This window comes from Natrix helvetica, assembly GCF_964273705.1.
Source record: "Natrix helvetica genome assembly, chromosome: 3".
NCBI classification, from domain to species: Eukaryota; Metazoa; Chordata; class Lepidosauria; order Squamata; family Natricidae; genus Natrix; species Natrix helvetica.
In genome coordinates this window covers 124,379,316-124,401,028 of record NC_138549.1, presented here as the reverse complement: position 1 = coordinate 124,401,028, position 21,713 = coordinate 124,379,316, and the positions used below count along the sequence as shown (strand labels likewise).

Sequence of the window (21,713 nt, the reverse complement as noted above, 5' to 3'; positions counted from 1 at the left end):
CCTCCTCCTCTCCCACACCCCTGGGAAGCTCCTGCCCCCATTTTGTGCGTCTCCCTCTCTCACCCCGATTTTTTTCTCGGAGTCGGCGGCTCGGGAAAGGCCCGCCCTGTAGGTGAGTCTCTCGTTTGATGTGGGGCCATTCCCGGGAGCCAACGGGTCTTTTGCTGGCTGCCAAGGCAGGGCTTCGCTGAGGTGACAACGCTGAAGAAGCCATGCAGGAAGAGTTAGGGGGATGCAGAAGGCCCGAGGGAGGCCTCTGGGGATTGGGCTTTGGGTTGGTGGAAGACCTTGAAGGAGTGGGGGGGGAAGGGACTGGCGCCGGTGGAGGAAGCAAGGCTACGCGGATCAGTGCACTCCGCGGTCCCCTTAATGTTCACTCAGGAAGGTGGGGGCTGCCTCAGCCTCCTGCACACGTGGTCCCATTCCCCGCCTTCCTGATGACGTCACCAGCCTCACCAGCTGTAACTCTCACCCCACGTCACTGCATATAGGTTATATTGCAGTTATGAATGTAGGTGGAATCCCAGGACCTCTGGCTGCTAAACTCCCAGATTGGCTGCAAAAACTTCAATTTCTGTAGTTTATTTATGGGGAGTTGCCCCCCAGAGTACAAGTGGGTTATCTCAGCATCTGTCTTTGATCCAAAAAGATTTTGCAGGTTAGCATCTATGTTCCAGTCTGAGATCCCTGTTGCAGTGTCTCTCTGCTCTTTCAGAGATGTCAGTACACCATATTTCCTTAACGTTAGGCCCAATAGTTCCACACAATTCTTAAGTGATTACATCTTAGTTTTTTATGATCAAAATGGAGATTCTTATCTCGAGTAATACTTAAGATGTTGAAATCACACAGGAGAAAACCTGAATACAAACCTGTATTCAACCATAAAGCTCACAGGGTTACTTGGGTCAATTATTGTCAGGTGTGAAAGACCAGATCCAATTAAGTTTCAATTAAGCTGATTTATTGCTAAAAGCACATGCCCAGGAATCTTCTTAACTAACAGTCACAACCTGGTTAGAGTTAGATAAAGGTCAATAGCACTCAAAGGATGTTACATTTGTGGTTACGTAGGGATTCTAGGCTGATCCCTCTTTTCACTCTGCCCCCAGGATTTGCCACGTATCTTTTATAAAACTCAGCACACACACTGTTAAGACAATAAAATATTAAGATATCAGTCAGACTGAGAGTTTTGAAAAAAAATATAGTGAAATATGTATGCAATAAAAATATTCAACCCATGATTATAAAACTTTTTTTTAAAGAAGCGAAATAGAAGTGGTAGTGGGGAGAATTCAGTAAAATTGGCACTTTAACAGTGCTCATTTTGAAACTGCCATAAATTTAAAAAGCAAGTATATGGACTTAAATCAACCTTCCCTCATCCTCAAATTCATGTGCAAATAAATGGCATTGATCTGAAATCAGTTGTTCATCAAGCAAAGAATAATCAGCAGCCTAGAAAACACATATGTTTTGAAATAAAAACTAGTGAATGCAATGCAGATGTGGGTTTCTACCAGTTCACCCTGGATCAGGCGAATTTGTAATGGCGGTGATGGGAGGCTCCACTCATCCACCCAGACGCTTCTGCACATGTGCAGAAGCTTCTGTGCATATGCAGAGTGTCATGCATGTACACGAGCATGCACATGCACGAGCAAACCAGTAGTAAAATAAATTGAAACCCACCACTGATGCAATGGATATGGGCCTTTGACTATACAAAGCTATGCTGCTCTGAGCCAATAGCAAAAGCTTAATTATAATTATGCTAAACACGAACTAATTTCTTTAGTGTAAAATGACTATCAGAGGGGGTTGAAATACATACACTAAAGATGGTGGCTTTATGACTCTCTCCCTAAGGCATAGCCTTATTAATTGAATGAAGTCTGTTTAATGGGCTTATGGTACTCAACAGTTCTTTCCTTTCTAATGAATGACTCTTCAAGAAATGTAACTATGGCTGTGAGCTAAATCTGGCATTGTTAGACTCTCGATGATGTCTAGATTAGTAGATAAAAAAATACTTACCATTGAGGACCATGTGAAGCTTCACTTCAGTGGCAATTCAATCTTTTAACTGACTCTTCAGATCAGAATTGTAAATAGGTCTGGTGCATAGCAGATCAGTTGCCTCTGAATTAATCCAGACATTAGTTGGACTTCTAGGCATGAGGAGACTTTTGTAGCAACAAATCACCCAAATTCTTTGATGATTCAAATCAATTTATCAAATGAATTGCAAAATTGAATCAGATTTTGATCAGCTGCCCTATGAATCACCAGAAAAGCCAACTTAGTGTCTTCTATATGTTTCAGATGACAGTGTTCATAATTCCCAGCCAGACATGGACTGACATGGGTTAATGAAAGCTGAGGCAATGATTCATCAATAGGATGAATCTGTTGCAGGCCGCAAACCCCAAGCTACCTTCAATAATCTTTAACTCTAACACTTTGCCTGTCTGGAGGTTGATCTGCTTTTACGTCAGAGAATTTCCAAGCTGACCATTCAGCTGATCATTTGCTACAGGTAAAGAAATTCAATGTATGTTGCTTCTCTCCTTTGATTCATGAAAAGAACTGTCTAAAATAGCTTATCATTTCAAGTCAACAAGATGCTGTATTCGGAAAACTCTGAACAACATAAGTCAAATGAAAACTTTTTTCTGTTAATAAAGCCCATGAACCTTCAATGAAGACATTATGAATGAAAATCAAAACATTAATTTCATGCGTATCTATGTGATAATGCAAATATAAATAAATTTTCCCTGCAAATACATAACTTTGGGCCAACCTTGGGCCATTGGTCTTTAGGGATTTAAAGTCACTACGATGTGATGTTGAATCTGGGGCATCTTAGGAGTTTGTGGTCTGCCAAACTGGGACCTTTCCTACGTAATCAACAGCACAACAGATACTGGAGACTGCAAGCTAGATCTACTTTTTGTCCCAAAGTTGAGGTATAATCTAGAAGAGAGGGACATTAGCCCACTCTCTAGTTGCCTTTTGACTTACTGGGCTACTCTTTCTGCAGGAAAATAGGGCCTGTTCAATCAGCTTGCCCCAGGTGAATGATGGACGTGAAGAAGTTCCAGAGAGAGCTTGGGGTTTTCCTGGTGGGTTGTTTGGCTCAGGCCCTACATGCTGCCTGGAATGAGCGAGTAGCTGAGGCCTTGGTTCATATCACTCATATTAGGTCTCTACCTGTGTGCTTATACTGGGGTGCAACTAAGTGTACTTGAAAGAGTAACAGGATCACCACTGGAGGAAGACTAAAAGTACATGGGTATATCTTGTGGCAGTAAGGATGAGGAACGTTCTCAACAACCATTTGTTTTCTCCGACATCTGTGCTTGTCTTGTTGTTGTTATTACTTGTGTTGAATGTCCTGTTTCTTTGTTTTTAATTGTTTTTAACAATTTGTAAACCATCCCTAGTCACTTGTAGTTGGGCAGCATATATTTAATAAATTATTTTTTTTTAAAAGGCAGAGATTCAAAATTTGAGACTCAAAAAAAAAAAAAAATACCTTAAAGTGTTCTATAGCTGAACAAGAGAATTGAGAAAGCTGTTAAGATGCAATGTAATATATGCTGAGCAGAGGTGATTTCTGCCCGTTCACCCTGCATCGGGCGAACCAGGAGTGGCGGTGGCAGGAGGCTCCGCCCACCCACCCGGACGCTTCTGTGCATGCCCAGAAGTGTCGTGCAAGCGCACATGAGCGAACCAGTAGTAAAATAAATTGAAACCTGCCACTGATGCTGAGTACACGCTGGCTATCTATTTAAATTTGTTAAGGTAAGAATTGTTTATGTCAGAAATGGGAAAGAGCTATAGGCATGGAATAATATGATGGGCTGGGCTATGATGCATTTTTGACATGACAGATCTTCAAACCGAAGTGCATATCTGTGCATATTAAAATAAAAAAATACAAAAGCATATCTATTTTCAGTGTATACTACTTGTGAATGTTTTCATTTATTCCATTTGTTTCAGCACTGATTTTCAGATTTAAAAAAAAAACATTTTCTGAAAATATATACATGTGATGCATCTGAAGCAGAGATATACAGCTTGGTGCCTTCAAATATTTTAGATTTCAATTCAGTTCCAGTTACCTTAGCCAATGACAAGTAGTCATTGATAACTTCATCACACAAATATTGCACATTATCACAACATCCGATGCAAGTACGTAAGTGCAGAATTTGTATCACGATGCCTCCAAATCCATGTTCTCAATTTTACATCAGCATGCTTACTGTCGATGCCACTGTCCAAACTATTTTTAATTAGCAAAGTAGCACTAAATATGATAATTGAGTGAGCTGGGGTTTTTGACCTATAACTTTTTCTCCTTTCAGGGAAAACAAAAAAATTGCTGGCTTCCCCGCTATCAAGTTTGAGCCTATGATGCAAGTTAGCACATTTAGTTATTGATCTATTGGTAATTGTGTTGAAGATGCCTTTGAAATCTTTTAGAATCTTTGATATCCAACAAATGCTAACCATAAATCTTAAAGCATTTCAAAACTGACTTCTAATAATGATTATTTTTAAAAATATTATGGTATTTCAATAGCTAAAATTTCCCTTTTATCCTTTAAGGTCTGCTGTCTACCCTCATAGATGCTGACCCTATTTATTTTGGTTTCATGGTTTTATTATCTGTTTCCCTCATTAGGTTTTGATCGCTATTTCTCTAGTAGGACACTGGACAATAATCGCCGGAACATTTGGTTTGCTGAATTTTGGGAGGATAACTTTCACTGCAAGCTAAGTCGTCATGCCCTCAAGAAAGGAAGTGCTATCAAAAAGTGTACAAGTAAGACATTCTAAATGTGGATATATTGGGGGGCATGGATCTTTGGTTTGTGTGTGTCAGAGAATGGGGAGGACTGAACAATCTGAGTTTGGTTCTTGGTTACAACACGAATGGTTTTTGGCACCATTCGTGTTGTAACCTAAAAGAACACAATTATTTAATAAAGAAATTTGTTAGACCTAATGGGCAGTCCCATTTTGGGGGGTTAGCTGTTTCATTTAGAGATAGTAGTTGCTTTGGATGCATTGGGTATATGAGTTGAATTCTGTGAGGTGACTGTCAGAACCTACTGACAGATTTTTCATAATGCCAAGTTAATTGTGTGGGTTTTATAATAGTAGAATGAATGGGAAGTGCTGGGGGGAAGATCAGAAGCTCTGGTAACAGCAGGAAGCAAGTAGGCCGGAATGATGTTTATCTGTGGGTGAAGCATAAAAGAGAAGTGATTGAGCTATGAATCAGGATAATCCTTTCTGATCCGATCTCAACAGGTATGTTAATTTCTGCCATTCTTAGTTTCATGCAATATTGGGCTCACGTGCAAGCTATAAAGGGCAACTTAGTCAGTTTGTTGCCCTTCAAAATGTATTACTCTTTCATAATTTCCATACAGCACAATAAAAATGTTAAGATTATCCTTCTGAGTCAGCATGACAAAAAGGATCATAACAGTAATGTGCCTAAGAAGCACAATATTTGCTAACACTAAATGTGTCCTTTCTATGAATCATTGAGATTGTTTTTTAAATAGGAAGGAAAAGGGCATATCTGGAGTAGCTAGTATAGGATTTTATAGGGCAGGAAAAAGTAATTTGTATTGTTGGAATCAAGGACAGAGGCAGAATAAGAGATTTGTTAGAGAATGGGCCTTAGTGGGATTTTTCTCCCATTTCCATCAGTCTTCCCTTGCTTGATATCCTCAGGTCTGTTGGGACCAGAACTTTAAAAATCTCCCAAAAAGCAGTTGTTTGAGAATTGAGACCCCACACATTTGGTAGACACTAAGTGGGAGATGGCAGTTCTTGAGAAATGTAAGATCGGCTCCTTTATCATTTTGTTAGACACGAATAAAGATCATAAACTCTGTATGCTATTTTAATGCTCCTCGGTGTTAATGTTAATGCTGCCTTCAGATTTTTATAGCTGCTTTGTTTTGTTTCTGTCCCTGTGTTCTTTGCTTTTATGAGAACTTCTTAATTATCATTTTTAATTATGCATTTTTGAACACCTGGCAAGCAAAGCATATATTTGTATAAATTAAATCAATCAATAAAGCCCATGAGCACCAATAGACTCATTTGGGAGTGGACCAGTAGATTAAGAACTACATTTTAGGATATGATTCCCTGAGCGTAAGAGCAGAAGGTATTGTTCACAAATCAATAGGCCTACTGAAGACTTGATAGAATCTGGGAGGACTTAGTCTATGAAACAACCAAATGCCTACTCTATTTATAATTATTAAATAAGAATAAACACAAATTAAATCAATTGACCCACATGTTCCAGTCCACATGGTCCAGCCCAGCATCCTTGAGCAACTTCTGCTTTCCTTTTTTTTTTTTGCTATCCTGCTTTTATTCTACACATACCCCTGCCTGCACATTAGTTTCCTTTTAATTGTTTTCCATCATCTTTCCTCTTCAGAGTACACAAGGTTTTTCTTCATTTACTCATAATTTCCATTATGACATTGCAATCCCAACTCCATTGTTCTCGGCTACTGTTTTCTCAGCAATTCTCTCTTAGCAGTCTGATTCAGGAGGGAGAGAGAATGCATTATAAAGCTGTGCCACCATTATTTGAACCTGGCTTAAAGGACTAGAATGGAAGGGAGTTCCTGAAAATAAATAGGGGATGAGAAAGTAGCCCCTCTTAAGTGCAGGAGTAGAGTTAATCCTGACAAGAGACATGAGATACATGTCTCATGGGTGAATGAATATATTTGTTCATCCTCCCTCTGCTGCCAAAGCTGACGGAAAGTCTGTTTCTGATGTGAAGTGACTGAAACCTTGGTGCTGGACACCTTTTGCCTCAAGCAACAATTAAAATATTCCATTCCATAAAAAACATCTAGCCGCATGGGAAGTACAATGCAGAATTGTTGTTAAAAGGAAGGAGGGGGAAAAACAAACCCCAGAGAAATCAGCTGCCATGTAAATGATAATAAATCTTCAAGCCAGGATTACAGAAAGTGACTGGGACTGCTCCTTTATCTCTGTGTTGTCACATTTATTCACCCTCCTTGCCAGACACTGAGCCTCTGTGGAATTGATGAGTGCCACAGTAGATCAGAGGACAAAACAGAAAGACCGAGAGGGACAGGTAAAACTAATCTTGACCATTGCTTCTATTATTTCCTCTCTTGATCCACCCAGGAATAGAGTCAGATATCAGAGCAGCTGCTTGAATGTCAAATCTGTACATCTTGTAAGGATATAAAAAAGGGTGGGACACAGGCTAGGAGTCCTTTCATGCTTCATCTTCATTGTAAGCCAATTATAAACAAAACCGACATATGATATTAAAGGAAGAATATTTTATCTAGTCCTCTGATGCCCTCATAGAGCCCACACTGATCCTTCTATCTCTCTTGCATGTTTTCCAGTACTTTCCCCAAAACAAGGAATTCTGTGGCAGTTCATTGTACATACCCTGAAATCCTCATCTTTGTGCAGTTTATGTTCTTTATTTGATTATGCCTCTGCTCATTCAGAGATAATTCCCAATTTTGGGGGTACTTCTTAAGATTCAGTTTGATACATAAGAATCAATAGCCAGACACGTATTTAACAGAAAAATTGGATACTCTTATGTTGTGGGATGGGGTGCTTCAATGGCTAAGACACTGAGCGTGTCAGAAAGGTCAACAGTTGGTGGTTCGAATCCCTAGTGTCACATAACAGAGTGAGCTCCCGTCACTTGCTAGATTCTGCCAACCTAGCAGTTCAAAAGGATGTAAAAACGAAAGTAGAAAAATAGGAACCATCTTTGGTGGGGAAAAAACAGAGTTCCGTGTGCCTTCGGCATTTAGTCATGTTGGCCACATGACCACGAAGACATCTCCGGACAGCGCAGTCTCTTCTGCTTTGAAACGGAAATGAGCACCGCCCTCTAGAGTTGGAAATGACTAGTATATATGTGCGAGGGGAACCTTTACCTTATGTTGTGGAGTTTACAGAAAAAAACTTTTTTTTTGTTCTGCGATGGGGGATTCTGCTCTTTTAGAGCTCATATCTATGGAGATCCTCAATCATCCAAGACATGCTTGTACCAAAGGTGTTTTTCCAAAGGGCAACTGGACTTTCTGGATGTTTTTTTAAAAAAACATTTCACTTCTCATCCAAGAAACTTCAGAATCTTGGATGAGAAGTAAAACATTTTCAAAGGAAAAAAAAAACCCAAGAAAATACAGTTGCTTTTTGGAAAAACACCTTTGAACTTTTTTTAAAACAGCATTGATTCTTTATCAAGGTCTAACTCCATTAATGGATAGTTGCTCCCTCTCCCATACGTTGGTCAACATTTTGAATGCTTCTTCTTTTTATCATCTTTTACATATAATTGAAACAATTTCTAAGAATTAAAAAATTAAACCTTTATCTCTTAAATTTAAAACGTTCTGATTTTATTGGAAGAGACAATCTGTTAGTGCACTGCTAGGAAAAGAAAATATTTATTTGTATCTCGCCTTTATTTGTAAAACTCAACATAGCATATACAATGTCCCCTCCTCCTATTTTCTTTGTCACAAGGATCCTATGAGTTGGGTTAAGCTAAGAGAAAGTGACTCATCCAAAGTCAGCCAGCTGGCTTCCATGCCTCAGAGAGGATTAGAATTTATTATATTCCAGTTTCTACTCCAGCACTTCAACCATTACACTAAACTGGCTCTTAGGAAGCAGGTCTTTGACTGTTCCAAAAAGTTATCAATTAATATTTGCAGAGCTCATTTATGTAGAATTAGAGAAACTTGTTAAATCCCTTAACTTGATGCCATTTGAAACTTCGTTTTGCGTTTTTTTATAGAAAAGTTCAGTGGCTCAGTGACTAAGACACTGAGTTTGTCAATCAAAAAGGTTGGCAGTTTGAATCCCTAGCGCCACGTAACAGAGTGAGCTCCTGTTACTTGTTCCAGCTTCTGCCAACCTAGCAATTTGAAAACATGTAAAAATAGGGAAGGGACCACTTTGGTGGGAAGGTAACAGCACTCCGTGTGCCTTCTGCATTTAGTCATGTCAGCCACATGATCACAGAAACGTCTTCAGACAATGCTGGCTCTTCGGCTTTGAAATAGAGATGAGCACCACCCTCTAGAGTCGGGAACGACTAGCACAAATGTGTGAGGGGAACCTTTACCTTATGATGATTGACCCTGGTACTTTCTGGGAAGGAGAAGGGCTGGCTTTAGTACAAGGTGCTGAAACTGGGGCTATAAATCTCTAAAGCTTCAGTGAATGCTACATTCACTGAACTTACACAAATCTGAAAAGAAAATCAGGATTGTTGAAAGTTATAACTATATATGCCAGCCACAGAAATGTTTCCAGCATTGCATTTTCCTATTTGATAATAACTGGGAAGATCAGGTCTGTGTTTCTTAACCACTGGCCCAGACATGCTGTTATTATGTGGTTATATGTATTTTTGGATTTTTCTAGCTAGAGCTAACTGGGAGGGATAAACAAAGTGTACAAGGAATCTATCTTTTTGACAGCCATGTGGTTGAGGTGATGGTTGCAGGTGACATGTTTACTGAAAGATGGAAAAAATTTACTGCCTGCCACCCAAGGGGGGAAGACAGATAAAGGTGTCTGGAGTTTCAGGCAGTGGAGTCATGGTGAAATTATAGATTGTGTATGGCCAGTTAAATGAACTTCTCTCCGTTTTAGGAGGTTATGTGGGAGGCAATGCAACCTTTGTTATCTATTGCAATTCCAATTCGCTCATTGTGATCCCTAAATTACCACAGGCCATATCATATGTTTGGATTTAGAATAACTCCTAGTTGCCATCATGCTATGCACTTAATTATGTTCTCTAGGTGGGGACCAAATGTTGATCCCTAGATTTACAGAGGATCTGTATACTGCATAAGTCAGAAAGAGGGCAAAGAAAATATCTATGGACCCTTCACATCACAAACATAAACTGTTTCAACTCTTCCCCTCTGGATGCCGCTATAGAACATGGTGTCCAAAAATAACTAGACTCATGCCAACACTCTGCTAAACATGCAATTCCCACAGCACTGTCTTATGCCTAAGGATAACTAACCATGTAGTGTTACTATTATCCTGCTCATCTTTCCGATTACCTCCTCCTATTGATATCTTATGACTGACACTTTGTTAGTTGTAATTTATGATTTATGATTGTATCTTATGATTATGATTCATCACTTTGTTGCTTGTATGTATACTGAGAGCTTATGCACCGGAGACAAATTCCTTGTGTGTCCAATCGTATTTGGCCAATAAAGAATAATATTCTATTCTATTCTATTCTATTCTATTCTATTCTATTCTATTCTATTCTATTCTATTCCACTCCTCTCCTCTCCTCTCCTCTCCACTCCATTCCACCTCACCCCACCCCACCCCACCCCACCCCACTCCATTCCATTCTTGCTCTAAAACGAAAATAGAGGAGCTAGTCTTGCAGATATTGCCAAACTAATACTCTCACAGCAGCCCAGCATGGTCAGTGGTGATGGATGTTGTTGAAGTGCAATCACTGAAGTCTGCAACAGCTAGAAAGCCATCACTTCCTTACATCTGCTGTGGAATCTCAAACTATTCAGATGCTGTCAGGTACAATTTGTTCATCAGTTTAATTTTCGGTCTGTCATTTCTTTGAAAGAAGCAGGATCTTCAATAAAGCTGCAGAATTTTCAATGTTCTAGTCAGTGAGCCATACTCCATTCCTCTTCCCACTCAATTTTCCATTTTAGTTTCCTCAACTGTCATTTTTACGTAGTCACTGAGCATATGCCAGCCAAATAATAAAAATACACAGTCATTACAGAAAGATTTGTGACTACAAGGGTGAGTTCACACAGGACAAGTCAGCAGTAAAATATAAAACTGAGTTTTAGCTATTATTGACAAGTTTAGCTTGCTATGAAAATCCCATTTGGGTATCATTTCCCATCAGCAACAAGCTGCAGAGTTTCATGGTTTGCAACCATCTGTTTCCAATTGTATAGCTGAGGTTAAGGTAATTATACAGTCATGATCTTTCAATTTCTCCTTGTCTGACTTCTTGATGTTTCCAAAGGGCCTATAGAAATGGGGAAGTATATCTTCACATTGAAATATTTCATTTAGGAATGACAGCATTTGCAAATATAGTGATATACTGTATTTGACTCTTCAAATACATTGCAATGCTTGCAGAAATAAAGAGAGATAGCGCTTTCCAATGCAATATAATTCAGTACATAATTCACTTTATCTAACTTGTTCTAAGTCAAACTTAGAAGCCAAAGCTGGCTCTACATTTTGAAATACCAGATCCAGGGAGATCCTACTTCCTTGCTGTTTTCTTTATGAGGTAGAACCGTTTCAGGTTTTTCTAGGGAGTTGCCTTCTAGAAGCCGTTAGATTTACAATTTATGGGAATCTGTAAATCTCTGCTTAACATATCTAAAGGAGAGATTGGAAAAATTGGCTCACATCACATCAGCTACAGATAGTAACAAGAAGTATTGTAACTAACTCATTTAAACTACAGAGTTGTTATTCGATTGCTACTTGAAAATGACAGTTTTTGGGAACTGCATACTAAGCTACTCACGCAACATTTTTTAAAAAAAACAATTACCTTTATCCAGCCTCTTTAAGCAGATTGTGTAAAACATGTATCATCTACCCTAACGCTGATGATTTAAAAGAAAAAGCAAAAGCACCATCTACAAATATGAACTGAGATGGACTTTAATGCTTGAATCGAAGATCCCCTGTGAAACCAGGACTGTTAACTAGATTGGAAAGTTTTAAAAAATCCTAGTACATTGTACAATACCGTAGTATTGTACAGTTTCCAAGAAAACCATAGGGAAGATTTCAGATAGTGTTTATAATATTTTAAGTGGGCACTCCCCAGATAAACACAGCCAAACTTCCCAAAGTCAAAATAGATTTTTAAAAATTATTCAAAATTGATCATCAAAAGGGTTGCAGATTTACTATGAGAGGAAAGAATCAAATTTTAAAATGTTGCTACCTTGGAAAAAATACAAATAAAATATCCACATACTAATGTGTTTATAATAATAATAATAATAATAATAATAATAATAATAATAATAATAATAATAATAATAATAATAATAATAATAATAATAATAATAATAATAATAATATAATAGTAATCGGCACACTGGGTGCTATTCCAAAAGCACTGGAATTACATTTAAAACAGTTAAAACTTGACAAAATCACCATCAGTCAAATGCAAAAAGCTGCACTGCTTGGATCTGCACGTATATTACGAAAATACGTTACGACGTCCTAGGCCCCTGGGTGGGGCCCGACTAGTAATCAATGCCAAATCCGGCGAATCAACTGGCCGCTGTGATACAATCGTATAATAATAATAATAATAATAATAATAATAATAATAATAATAATAATAATAATAATAATAATAATAAGTAGTAGTAGTTACCTTAACAGTTCCTAGGTCCTTGGTTAGAACTCGAGCTGTTGAGCTACTAACCAGCCCTAAAGGCTGTGAATCTCACCAAAGATTAACATCATCATCATCATCATCATCATCATCATCATCATCATCATCATCATCTTATGGCTAATGGAGAAGAACTGGGTGAAATTGAAATTAAACGAGACATTTTTCAGGGTGATTCCCTTTCACCCCTACTTTTTATACTCTCAATGCTACCACTGACAACCATTTTGAAAAAGGTGAACTGTGGATACGAACTTGCAAAAAAGGACGGAAAACTTCACACTTGGTGTACATGGATGATTTGAAGCTGTTTGGTAAAACAAAAGTTGAACTGAATTTATTAATTGAAAGCAGAAAAGAATTTAGCCAAGACATTGGTATGCAGTTTGGAATTGACAAATGTGCAACAATGGCAACCAAGACAGGCAAGGTCGTAGAAGATGTTGGAATGCAACTTGAGAATAAAGAAATGATAAAGGCAGTAAAACCAGAATAAGGCTACAAGTACTTGGGGATTTTAGAGGCCTCTGACTTAATGCATAATAAAGTCAAGGAATTAACCTCAGCCAAGTACATTTGACAAATTCGCAAGATATTAAAGTCCAAACTGAGTGGAGGAAACATCATAAAGGCCATAAATACCTGGGCTATACCTTTAATTCGATACTCTGCAGGAATAATTGATTGGACCCAGATGGAGTTGGACAATTTGGACAGAAAAACAAGGAAGCTTATGCTTTGTACGCTAAAAGTGATGTTGACCGATTGTATCTACCAAGAGCAGAGGGTGGTCGAGGACTCCTACAAGTAAAGCAGACTGTGGAAGAAGAAAGACACAGCTTGAATGATTACATCCAGAAAAGTGAAGAACCAATGATTAAGGAAGTAAATAAAGGAGGCCTTTTGAAGACAACTAAGTTAAAAGCTAAGTATAAGAAAGAAGTAATTGAGAAGCGAGCTGAAAATTGGAAAAGCAAAGCTATGCATGGCCAATACTTGAAAAGTATTGAAGGCAAAGCTGACTAAAAACTAACTTGGAACTGGTTAAGATCAGGAGTACTGAAAAAAGAAACAAAAGGCTTTATTTTGGCAGCTCAAGAACAAGCCTTAGCCACAAACTACATTAAGGCAAAAATTCAACATGTTACCACCAACAGCAAATGTCGCCTCTGTAATGAGAAAGATGAGACAGTCGACCACTTGATCAGCGGGTGCAGCAAAATTTCACAAGCTGACTACCTACAACACCATGACTGTGTTGCTAAGGCTATTCACTGGAAATTGTGGTGCCAAAAGTTTGGATTTGAGTACAGCAAAAACCACTGGGACCATCAAGTTGAGCAGGTTTTAGAGAATGAGAAAGGCAAGATCTTGTGGGACTTCAGAATCCAGACTGACAGGCACTTGGCCTACAACACACCTGACATAACAATAATTAAAAAGAAAAAAGTATGGTTCATTGACATTGCAATGCCTGGTGATGCACAAATTGAAGATAAACAGCAAGAAGAAATCACAAAATACCAGGACTTGCAAATTGAGGTTGAGCGACTGTGGAAAAAGAAATCATGTGTTGTCCCAATTGTAATTGGAGCCCTTAGAGCAATACCTAAAGGGCTACCTTGCTATTTGGAAATTCTAAATTTTTCGGACTTGAACATTTTGACTCTACAAAAAACCACTCTACTTGGAACAACTTATATCCTCTGACGTTACCTTAACAGTTCCTAGGTCCTTAGTTAGGACTCGAGCTGTTAGGCTACCAACCAGCCCCAAAGGCTGTGAATCTCACCAAAGATTAACATCATCATCATCATCATCATCATCATCATCATCATCATCATCATGTTAACAACAGGTACATTAAAGAAAGAAACAGAGTCACTAATCCTGGCTGCGCGAGAACAAGCTATCCGAACAAATGCCATTAAGGCCAAAATTGAAAAATCCTCTGATGATGCCAAATGCAGACTCTGCAAAGAAGTTGATGAAACTGTTGACCACATACTCAGCTGCTGTAAAAAAATCATGCAGACTGATTATAAATTGCGGCATAATTCAGTAGCACAAATGATCCACTGGAATTTGTGCAAAAATTATAATATTAAAACAACAACCAACTGGTGGGAACATAAGCCTGAAAAAGTCACCGAAAATCAGATGATCAAGATCCTGTGGGATTTTCGTATACAAACGGACAAAATACTGGGGCATAACACACCAGTTATCACACTGGTTGAGAAAAATAAGGTTACAATCATAGACATCACAATACCAGGTGATAGCAGGGTCGAGGAGAAGGAACATGAAAAAGTCGCGAAATACCAGGATTTAAAAATTGAAATTCAACTATTATGGCACAAACCAGCAGTGGTAATTCCAGTGGTAATCGGCACACTGGGTGCTATTCCAAAAGCACTGGAGTTACATTTAAAACAGTTAAAACTTGACAAAATCACCATCAGTCAAATGCAAAAAGCTGCACTGCTTGGATCTGCACGTATATTACGAAAATACGTTATGACGTCCTAGGCCCCTGGGTGGGGCCCAACGAGTAATCAATGCCAAATCCAGCGAAACAACTGGCCGCTGTGATACAATCGTATAATAATAATAATAATAATAATAATAATAATAATAATAATAATAATAATAATAATAATAATAATATAGGCCCCTGGGTGGGGCCCGACTAGTAATTAATGCCAAATCTGGCGAAACAACTGGCCGCTGTGATACACTTCTGTTGATGCAATAATAATAATGAAAAGATCTGATAAAATCAAGAATGGAGAGTTGGCAGAACAAAGCATTGCATGGTCAATTTCTGAAAAAATAAAAGATAAAGTGGACAGTGAAAAAACTTGGTTATGGTTAACAACAGGTACATTAAAGAAAGAAACAGAGTCACTAATCCTGGCTGCGCAAGAAACATAAGCCTGAAAAAGTCACCGAAAATCAGATGGTCAAGATCCTATGGGATTTTCATATATAAATGGACAAAATACTGGCGCATAACACACCAAACATCACACTGGTTGAGAAAATAAGGTTACAATCATAGACATCGCAATACCAGGTGATAGCAGAGTCGACGAGGAGGAACATGAAAAAATCGCGAAATACCAGGACCTAAAAATTGAAATTCAATGATTATGGCACAAAACCAACAGTGGTAATTCCAGTAGTAATCGGCACACTGGGAGCTATTCCAAAAGCACTGGAATTACATTTAAAACAGTTAAAACTTGACAAAATCACCATCAGTCAAATGCAAAAAGCTGCACTGCTTGGATCTGTACGTATATTACGAAAATACATTACGACGTCCTAGGCCCCGGGGTGGGGCCCGGCGAAACAACTGGCCACTGTGTATTGTATCATCATCATCATCATCATCATCATCATCATCATCATCATCATCATTCTGGCCTCACTTGGGGCTAACACATATAGCAAGAATAATTGAAAATATATTTATCTGCTTTGGAAGAATTCTAGAATATTAGTCAAGATAATCTGTTGCACTAAAAATAATACAGAACCTTGCTCACAGCCTAAGTGTTTGTAGGCTTTTATCCTTTGCAGCTTCTGAAGAGATAGCCTACATTTATCCTGCAATTTTTTTCTACCTATACTTATTTCAGTTTTTAAAAGAGAATTTAGTTCTGACTTATTTTCTAAATAAGAATAAAATTTCTATGAACTTCTCATGGATGATGAGTGATATCTTTGTACTTATTTGGTTGCTAGATAGTTAAGTGAACCAGTTTGGTATAGTGTTAAGGCTAGAGGCTAGAAATCAGGAGATTGTAAATTTTAGTCTGCCAAAAAAATCAATGCAATCCTAAATTGCATAAACAGAGGGATTGAATCAAGATCAGGTGAGGTACTAGAGCCCCTCTAGTAAGGCCACATCTAGAATACTGCATCCAGTTTTGATCACCACACTATAAAAAAGATATTGAGACTCTAAAAAGAATGCAGAGAAGAGCAACAAAAATGATTAGGGGGCTTGAGGCTAAAACATATGAAGAACAGTTGCAAGAACTGGGCATGGTTAGTCTAGTGAAGAGAAGGATCAGGGATGACATAATAGCAGTGTTTCAATATTTGAGGGGATGTTACAGAGGGGGTGGGGAGAACTTATTTTCCAGAGCACACGAAGGCCAGACCAGGAACAATGGATGGAAACCGATCAAGGAGAGATTCAATCTAGAAGTAAGGAGAAATTATCTGACAGTGAGAACAATCAACCCACAGAACAGCTTGCTTCAGAAGTGGATGCTCCCAACACTGGAAGTTTTAAAGAAGAGATTAAACAACCGTTTGTCTGAAATGGTGTAGGGTCTCCTACTTGAGCAGGGGGTTGGACTAGCTGACTTTCCAACTCTGTTATTCTGCTCAGGTACAAAGCCAGATGGCTGATCTTGAGCTAGTCACACTCTCTCAAAGAAAAGAAAGAAGGCAATAGGAATTCAGTTCCAAAATCTTGCCAAGAAAACTGTAGGAGTTGCCAAGAAGTCATCAAGAGTCAATATTGATTCAAAAGCACACATTTACATACTCCCTTACCAAAGAGTTAAGAAGTATGAGTGATATTTGAATTGTGTAAAGTTTTGAAAAGGTGAATTTTGATTCAACAAAGCATCAGTCAGATTGCTTTATCAGATTCTGATATTGGCTTGATGACATCCGAGCCCTTTTCAACTCTGTGAAATCATGTCATAAAATATTGTCTCTTAACTAGTTATGATTTGTTTTCAGCCTGTATAAGAGTAATAAGAATGATAAGAATAAACTTTGAATTATCTCAGTGGTAGCTGGGAGATCTTAGAAGCCCACAATGGAGAAATGACTGAAGAAATTCAACAATCAAAATAAGGACTTGCTCTGAAGCAGCAAATTGAATAAGATAGCTGTGAAATGCTTCACAGAGTTGCAAAGTGCTATGCAGATTTAGTAGCTGTTTTTGCTGCCTCCTGGACTGTTATGGACGATACTTTCACCTTAATCACGATGGGTGGCAAATAAATTGGATAAGTAAAATAAAGATAAATAAATATGCACTGTTGCATGTAAGGAGAGTGATGAGGGTGGAGAGATTCAATGTTGTAATGGGCTGATTGTCCCTTGGATGAGTGGTAGCAACCAAAGAGATTGCATCAGCCCAAATAAATGGCAATTAGGAAATTTTCCCCTTCTTTAAAAAAAATACTAGAAGTTATTTTGGATTAATGTTAAGGGTGCAGCAAGATAGACTTGGGTCTTACAGACCAGCAAAAATGTAAAAAAAAAAAATCATAGAGGAAATGAGAGAACCCGAGGTCCTGGATTGTCTGAGTGCTCTGGTGCTTTTAAGGCAAGCTCAGGCCTTCTGCTCCTGGAGGGGATATCAAACCAAAGAGAGTGAGAGGGAAGGCCTGCAGCGAGACACCATTATCCTAGTGGCTTGTTTAACAAAAGACCTGGATGATTTGAATTTTGGGGTGGCATGGGCCTACATGAAACAAAGAAAGCTGGACCATGGAATGAAAACATTGCAAACTACGCTGCTCTGGCTGCCAAGCAAGCTGCATGGCAGAAAACTTCAGTCAGGCGTTAAAGGGGAGATGGGGAGAATTAGGCTGGTAGCATTCAGATGGACCTGTTGCCCTGGAACATCTTTACAATGGGCAACTACAGCTCTCCACCTTCTGATACAGAAGCCTGGCTTTTGATCCTGGTAACCAGAATTGCTTGGATTTATTCTGTCATTCTGTGTTGCCAGATGAACACAAGAGCACAGCAAATTCACTGCTAAGCTTCTCTAGGTGTCCTTTCGCATCTGGGAATGAGCTGTTTTCCCTTTCCCCTGCCCACCTGGATGGTGCAAGAGGTACTGTTAGGCTTTTAGCTTTGGCTTTGGTGTGAATTAAAACTGTGAGAAATCATAAAACAGACTGGCATGATGGGATAGCACAAAAGCACAAAAACCAGAATGAAATAAAAAGATCTTTATTTCATACCAGTTGGATTGGTCTGTGCTGTGAAATTTTCACCAAGTGATTCTGCATCTTTGGAGAGATTTATGTCTAATATACATTCATTGGTATCCTTTTATCATGGTGAAATCCATTCGCTGAAAGTTTTCAATCTGTCATATGCATCCAATTCATTTATTGAGAAGCATTCTCTCCTTTATTTGATATGAGACCAGGTCAGATAGCAAATCAATTTTATCCTGATTTCAATCTCAAGAATTACAGTATTGTGCAAACAAGACTGTTTTTCTTTATCCATAGATTTATATCTTTTGGGGAATCAGGATTAAATCGGTCTAGATCAGCTTTGCTCAGTTTGGTGACTTCCACATGTCTTTGGCTTCAACTTCATGTCATCAGACCAGGTTTAATGTATCCATTTACATACTTTATGCATGTATGTATGTACGATACGTATGTATTTATTGTGTGTGTGTGTGTGTGTAGATAGATAGATGATCAATAGCTCGATGGCTCGATAGCTCGATAGCTCGATAGCTCGATAGCTCGATAGCTCGATAAATAGATAAATAGATAAATAGATAAATAGATAAATAGATAAATAGATAAATAGATAAATAGATATCTCTGTGTGTTTCTTGTGTATGTATATTCTCTGTTAGTAGTCTGGATTCATGCTTGAAATGGACAGTCATATAAATTGAATAAACATTTTTTTCTAGGCTTTGGCATCTTTAGCTGTGGATTCTGGAGGTTATAATCAATGGTGAAATTCAGCTTTTTTATACCGGTGGACGTGGCTTGGTGGGCATAGCTTGGTGGGCGTGGCAGGGGAAGGATACTACAAAATCTCCATTTCCACCCCAATCTGGGTCCAGGCAGAGGTGGTATTTGCCAGTTCTCTGAACTGCTCAAAATTTCTACTACCAGTTCTCCAGAACCTGTCAGAACCTGGTTATAATCCAAACAAAACTTGATCTAGAACTAGTAACATGGGAAAACCTGGTCTTGAGGGGAAGCATTCTTCAAATTTTAAACATAAATAAATATCTCCAATTCAAATTGCCTGGTTGCTATGACATAATGACAATAATTAAAAGAAGCATTAGATCTTATGTTTCAGTCTAAATCAGGGGTAGCAAACTCAAGGTCTGGGGTCCAGATCCAGCCCATGGTGTGTTTAAATTTGGCTGCAGGACTGGCCTGCGGTGCCTCTGCCAGTGAAAACAGTGCTCAGGAGGGCCACGTGCAGTGATCCTTTTCCCTGGCAGAAGGCTGCAGGAGGTCATCCAGCTCCATTTCCATTTGTAGAGTGGTAGCAAACCAAACTACTAGAAAAAGTGATCCGCTCATCGTCGCCAGGGCCACCACAGGTGCCCCCGACACAAGTGATATTGAGCTGACCACACCCACCATGACCACGCCCACCTGGCTCCTCCATGTCAAACACAACCCTGATGCAGCCCTCCATGAAATCGAGTCTGACACCCTGGTCTAAATAATAGTTATGCCATTTCTAGGTCCAATCAGTAGCTACTTGTAATGATGGCTACGCACAATCTCTATGTTCAGAGAAATGCCATATTTGCCTAAAAGGAAGATCTTGAGTTTAAATCTAGAGAAAAGCTGAGACAGAAGGAACTTGTCTGCCTTCATTACATATTAGTAGAAGATCTAAGATGTCAAAGTAAACTCATCTTTTTTTCTTATATTATTTGTTATATAGTATTGTTTAAGCAATATTAAACAAGATTGGTTGTAAACGAGATTAGTACCAAATTTGCTGCTCTTATTTTATACTCTTTTTGTGGCATAAATTGGGGGTTGGATTAAATGGACCATTAATGTGATCCATTGTGATTTTTATTGTAACTTATCTGCCATTTTCCTACACTTGTGCATTTTCATCTCCACCAATTGTTCATTTTTATATTTAGAAAAGTATTGCATTTTAAATTTAATCATAGGAGATAATAAATTCACTCAGTCATTTTAAACTATCACTCTCAGTTTCTTTCTGATTTCTTTCTTTCCAACTAATGATAGTAATCCCAGTTCTTCAATAATGTACTTACATGGTAAGTGTGCTAACCACCTAACATTCATGAAGAAAACTTCTTAACTGTAGAAATTATTTGGTACTAGCCTCTCCTAGATATTCACAATCCTGCAAAATAATCCATAGGCATCATTACCTGCTCTTTATCTTAATAATAAATAGCATTATTTGAGCATATTGTAAGGCCTTTGGTTTTACCTAGGTGCAATTCAGCAGTCAGAGGAGTGCTATTAAATTATTTGAATTTGTAAGCAAATAAATTATATCTGCATTTGTCTGAGTAATGTTTGCTTAATAATCGGAAGTGGGGGAAGAGGGGGAATCACTATTTATTATGGTATTGTTTGAAATAGATAATGCAAGCAGATAGAGCTCATTGATTTTAATTTTTGGAGGACTATGGAAAAACTTCCTCCAGCATTAATCTGACCAGAATTCAGATCTCGTGCTTCTCTGAAACACTGTAACTTGGAAATCTCCTAGCAAAATTCTGCCTAAAAGTTAGTTCCAGGTTCTCGTTTATTCCTTCATAAGGTTTAGAAAAGGATGTGATGGAACTGTTTATCTTCCCTTCCAACCCTTCTTTTCCTCTATTGCTTTCCATCTTCTTGACAGCATCACCAACCATCCTGTCAATCAGGCACAAAGCCAATTTGATGTCTCCCACTTATTTTCATTTATATTCAATCCATTGCCAAATTGTGCTATTCCTCTCTATTCAACACTGTGAAAGCCATTCCTGGCCTCAACGAAAACAAAACAAAGCAAAAACCTAACTTATGCCTCTTCACTACTGCAGTCTTCTAATCATTGACTTTTCCTATTCTTCTGTATAAAGCTCTGCCAGAAATTTTTAAATATTTACTGATTGTATAATCCTACTTTAGAAACTGTCTCAATGTCTCAAATGTTGTGGAACTATAATTTGCAGCAATACCAGCCAGCATGGCCATCAATAAGCAATAGTGAGAGCTGGACTTCAATAACTTTAGAGGGTAGCATGCTTCCCATTCTTTATTTAGACCATGATATTCCTTTGTAAGTTGGTTTACTATCTTCTCCCATATCTAGCACATTCTCCTTGTTTTTACCTTTAAAATTGTGCCTCTCCTTCTTTTCCTCTCTGCCAGATCTT

The 21,713-nt window shown here is 38.4% G+C and overlaps 1 protein-coding gene across 1 annotated transcript in view; it reads left to right on the top strand.

Annotated features, from left to right (window-relative positions):
* GRM4 (glutamate metabotropic receptor 4) overlaps nt 1–21,713 on the top strand; it is a 341,390-nt gene that overhangs the window by 247,546 nt on the left and 72,131 nt on the right. Inside the window, exon 7 of the mRNA XM_081949329.1 lies at nt 4,703–4,843. Within this exon, the coding sequence (XP_081805455.1) occupies nt 4,703–4,843 (141 nt within the window). The remainder of the gene's footprint in view (nt 1–4,702; nt 4,844–21,713) is intronic.